The 4,084-nt window shown below is 51.3% G+C and overlaps 1 protein-coding gene across 1 annotated transcript; it reads right to left on the bottom strand.

Annotated features, from left to right (window-relative positions):
- Positions 1 to 1,584: 1,584 nt before the first annotated feature.
- On the bottom strand, positions 1,585 to 3,626 carry LOC147101077 (frizzled-2). Its single transcript, XM_085966250.1, has one exon. The coding sequence runs from the start codon at positions 3,404 to 3,406 to the stop codon at positions 1,754 to 1,756; it is 1,653 nt and encodes a 550-aa protein (XP_085822376.1). The 5' UTR covers positions 3,407 to 3,626; the 3' UTR covers positions 1,585 to 1,753.
- Positions 3,627 to 4,084: the final 458 nt, after the last annotated feature.

Here is a 4,084-nt window from a genome sequence, read left to right as displayed (position 1 = left end):
CTGCAAGGCCCCTGGGCTTTTAGCTCGAGTGTTGTCATAGCAAAGTCCTGCATCTAACACAAGGAAGTGGGGGGGAGGGGGGTTTAGGGGGTGGGGGAGAAATTAAGTGAAGAAGATTCCACCAGGAGCCCTGTGCATTTGCTCAGGTATTCCATTTCTGGCATTTTGAGATAAAAGTTGCAAGGGGAAGCAACTCTGCAAACTGCCCCTCAGCTTCGGAGGTTCCCTGCTGCTAGGGGGAATCGGGGCCCTGCTCATCCATTCCAGGAAAGTTGGGACACGCCACGTCCTGTAGCTTAACGTGAAGCACAAAGTGCCCGCACGCTCTAGAATGAGAGAGGGGAAAAAAACACAGCCAGTGGTCCTGGAATACTCACGCGGGCGGGTTTAAAATTAAAAAGTGATTCCGAAAGTTGAAAAAGGTTTGTCCCGCAAAGTGGGGGGGGGGGGGGGCTAGAAATCAAAAGAGTTTACAAATAAAACGACACGCGTGCCTTTCCGATGACTTGGTGGGAAAGTCTTATTTAAAACAAAAAAGAGACGGCGATTAGTTTACAACCACACTTAAAACTCGGTGCCCTTTGCTAGCTGTACATGGCTTTCAGCGAGGAAATAGGAGAACGGTAGAAGAGGCTCCACACAAAGCCCTTACATGGCGAGGAAACTAGTTCGGGAGACCCTCCGAGCCGGGCTCCGCGCTCTTTGTGAGAGAGAACTGTATTCAAAGTGGAAGGAGGAGACTTGGTGAACTTTACAGAGAGTTGCGGGAGGGAGCGCGGAATCTCCCCACTTCCCAACGCGCCCCCTCCCCCCAAAAAACTCCATAACTGCCCAAGTAAAAGGACAATCAAACTCCTGATTTTGTACAAAAAAAGTGGATTTTTTTTATTTAAAAAGGGGGCAAAAAAATGCCGAATATAGAAACAATTCTATTGATCTATAAATATAAAAGAATTGTGATCAAATATGAAACTATGAACACACCCAGCCATAAACAACGGTTTGAAATAAAAACACTTAGTGCTCACTGATTGAAACGGACATCTGTGCACAGTTGAGAGAGAGAGAGAGAGAACACACACTTGTGCATGTTATTGCAAATCTTTGCGTAAGAATTAGATGATCTGTTGGTCTGGGACTGTTCAAGAATATGCATACCAAGAGAAAAATTCTATGTGCCTCAACTTAAAGAGTTCCTTGGGGAAGAGTAAAACTAGAAACGGATCTCGCCATTTAAACACAAGAGATCCTTTTTTTTAAAAAAAACGTTTGCTGCAGGGTTCCTGCAGTCAGGGAAGGGGAACCGTCATGTGCTTTTCATTAGATCCCGAGAGCAGAGAGAGAGAGAAGTTTCAGATACATTTATCCATGGCAATCTGTAAATAGGCAGCAGTGCTGTGATTTCTACATCGCAGCGGGGGAGGGGAGGGGGGACCATCAAGAGTCTTTGCTTTCATGGAATCGACTCCCAAGAAAAAAGTCCACTGAGCCAACCATATCAGTTTTCAAGTCTAGCTCCTTTTTCGGAAATCCATTGGCAAGTCAGTGAAAACTAGTACCAAAAAAAAATTCTCAAGTAGGATCTCTTTTTTAAATACAAATATATAATTAAAAACTTTTTTACAAATGCTATTTACAGGTTTTATTACACCTTGGGAAGTTATCCTAATGCAAACGTTAAGTAAAACCAATTAACAAAAATAATAAAAATTAAACACAAAACAGAGAGAGTCCCCGTGTGAACTTCTGTCCCTCACACGGTTGTCTCCCCGTGTTTGCTGTTGGTGAGCCTCGTATAAAACTTGCGCCAGGAATGTAAAGTCTTGCCCGACCAGATCCAAAAGCCAGACGTGATGCCCACGATCAGGGTCATGAGATATTTGATCATGTACACAGTGAAGTCTGGAGTCATCCTGGGGTAGTAGTGCATGGGACAGGGGATGGCGTAGCTTTTGCAAGTCTGGCTGATCCAACTCTTTTCCCATTGCTCTCGGAACGCCTGCTCGTAGAAGTAGCAGGCGATGACGATGGTGGCGGGCACGGTGTAGAGCACGCTGAAGACCCCGATCCTCACCATCAGTTTCTCCAGCTTCTCGGTCTTGGTGCCGTCGTGCTTCATGATGGTGCGGATCCGGAAGAGGGAGACGAAGCCGGCCAGCAGGAAGGAGGTGCCGATGAAGAGGTAGACGAAGAGCGGGGCCAGCACGAAGCCCCGCAGCGGGTCGATGCTGTTCAAACCCACGAAGCACACCCCGCTCAGCAGGTCGCCGTCGATCTGGCCCATGGCCAGGATGGTGATGGTCTTGACGGCCGGCACGGCCCAGGCGGCCAGGTGGAAGTACTGCGAGTTGGCCTCGATGGCTTCGTGGCCCCACTTCATACCGGCCGCTAGAAACCAAGTCAGCGACAGGATGACCCACCAGATGGAGCTGGCCATGCTGAAGAAGTAGAGCATCATGAAGAGTATGGTGCAGCCTTCCTTCTTCGTCCCCTGCACCACCGTCTTGTAAGTGTCATCCGCAAACTTCTCGTTGCACACCACCTTATCTTCCAGGATGAAGCCGGCGATGTAGGCGATGGAGACCATGGTGTAGCAGCCGGAGAGGAAGATGATGGGACGCTCCGGGTAGCGGAATCTCTGCATGTCCACCAGGTAAGTGGTGACGGTGAACAACGTGGAGGCGCAGCACAGCGAGGACCAGATGAGAATCCAGATGCGGGCGAAGCGGATCTCCTCCTCGTTGAAGAACATGTAGCCGTTGATCTTGTCGGGCTCGCAGGGCGCGGCGCACTCCTTCTCGCCCAGGAACTTGTAGTTGAGGTAGGAGGGGACCTTCAGGGCTCGGGGGCAGTGGAAAGGCTGGTCGCGGTCGTAGCGCGGCGGGTGGAGGGTGGCCAGGACTTGGATGGTGGTGGGCAAGGTGGTGGGGCTGCCTTCCTCCGAGTGGTTCTGGCCCACGCACAGCTGCTCGGTGCCATGCACCGGGAAGTTCTCGCAGCGCAGCCGTTCCGGCCACTGGAAGCCGAACTTGTTCATCAGCGCCTCGCAGCCCTGCCTGGCCCGCTCGCAGATGGAGCGACACGGCGGGATGGCTTGCTCCAGCACCGTGCAGACCGGCGCGTACATGGAGCACAGGAAGAACTTGAGCTCGGGCGAGCACTGCACTTTCACCAGCGGGTAGAACTGGTGCACCTCCAGCCCGGCGTCCTCTTGGTTGGTGTGGCCCAGCAGGTTGGGCATGATGGTCTGGTTGTAGGCGATGTCCGTGCACAGCGGGATGGAGATGGGCTGGCAGAAGCCGTGGTCGGGGATAGAGATCCCCCTCTCTCCCTGAAACTGCCCCTGGACTCGCACAAAGTTGCAGCAAAGAGTGAGCAGCCCGCACAGGAACACGTTGAAATGCATCCTCGCTGAGATCGGAAAAGTCCTGTGTTGTTCTAGGGGAGGGGGGGGGGGAAGCAACTCAATTAATTTTGCAACATTTGGTAGCTTTGCAGAAGAAAGTGGAGGAGGGGGGGGGGGTGGAAAACTTAAACTGGAAGGAACCACGCAGATTTAACAGCGCTCCTCTCGCAGACCCAACTCGCTCGCTGCGCCCCCGTTAAATGACTGCCTGACTTTCTCTTTGTGCAACTAACATCATCTCAATTACACCGTTTCAAGGGACCCGCTCTCGGAGGCGAGGCGCTCGGCGTTTGGGAAAAAAAAGGGGGGGAGGGAAAGGATCCTTGAAACAGACCCATTCCCAACCCTCCGACAGAGCGAGCCAATCGGGTTAAAATTTGACGACCAGCCCTAAGGGCAGGATTGGCCAACCGCAACATAATGATCTCAGTAATTAGATGCCGTACTTACAGCACCTTCACTTAAAGCGGCAGCGTGCTGAAGGAAGTGCACTGCCGGGGCTTGGCAACAGCCAGCGCGATTAGTGCACTTTACATCAGATATACCAGAACTCCTGGCAAACCGAGTTTTGCTCCAAGAGTAGGCATTTTAAAAATATATATACACACACACACAAAAGAAATTACTTTGAGGAATGGCATCTGCACCTTCCAACTCTGCCGAGATTTTAATCGCAAA

Source organism: Somniosus microcephalus, chromosome 24 (assembly GCF_052327205.1).
Source record: "Somniosus microcephalus isolate GS21.2 chromosome 24, FLI_Smic_1.0, whole genome shotgun sequence".
NCBI classification, from domain to species: domain Eukaryota; kingdom Metazoa; phylum Chordata; class Chondrichthyes; order Squaliformes; family Somniosidae; genus Somniosus; species Somniosus microcephalus.
Note: the sequence above shows the minus strand (reverse complement) of the source record. Positions and strands in the feature narration are given on the sequence as shown.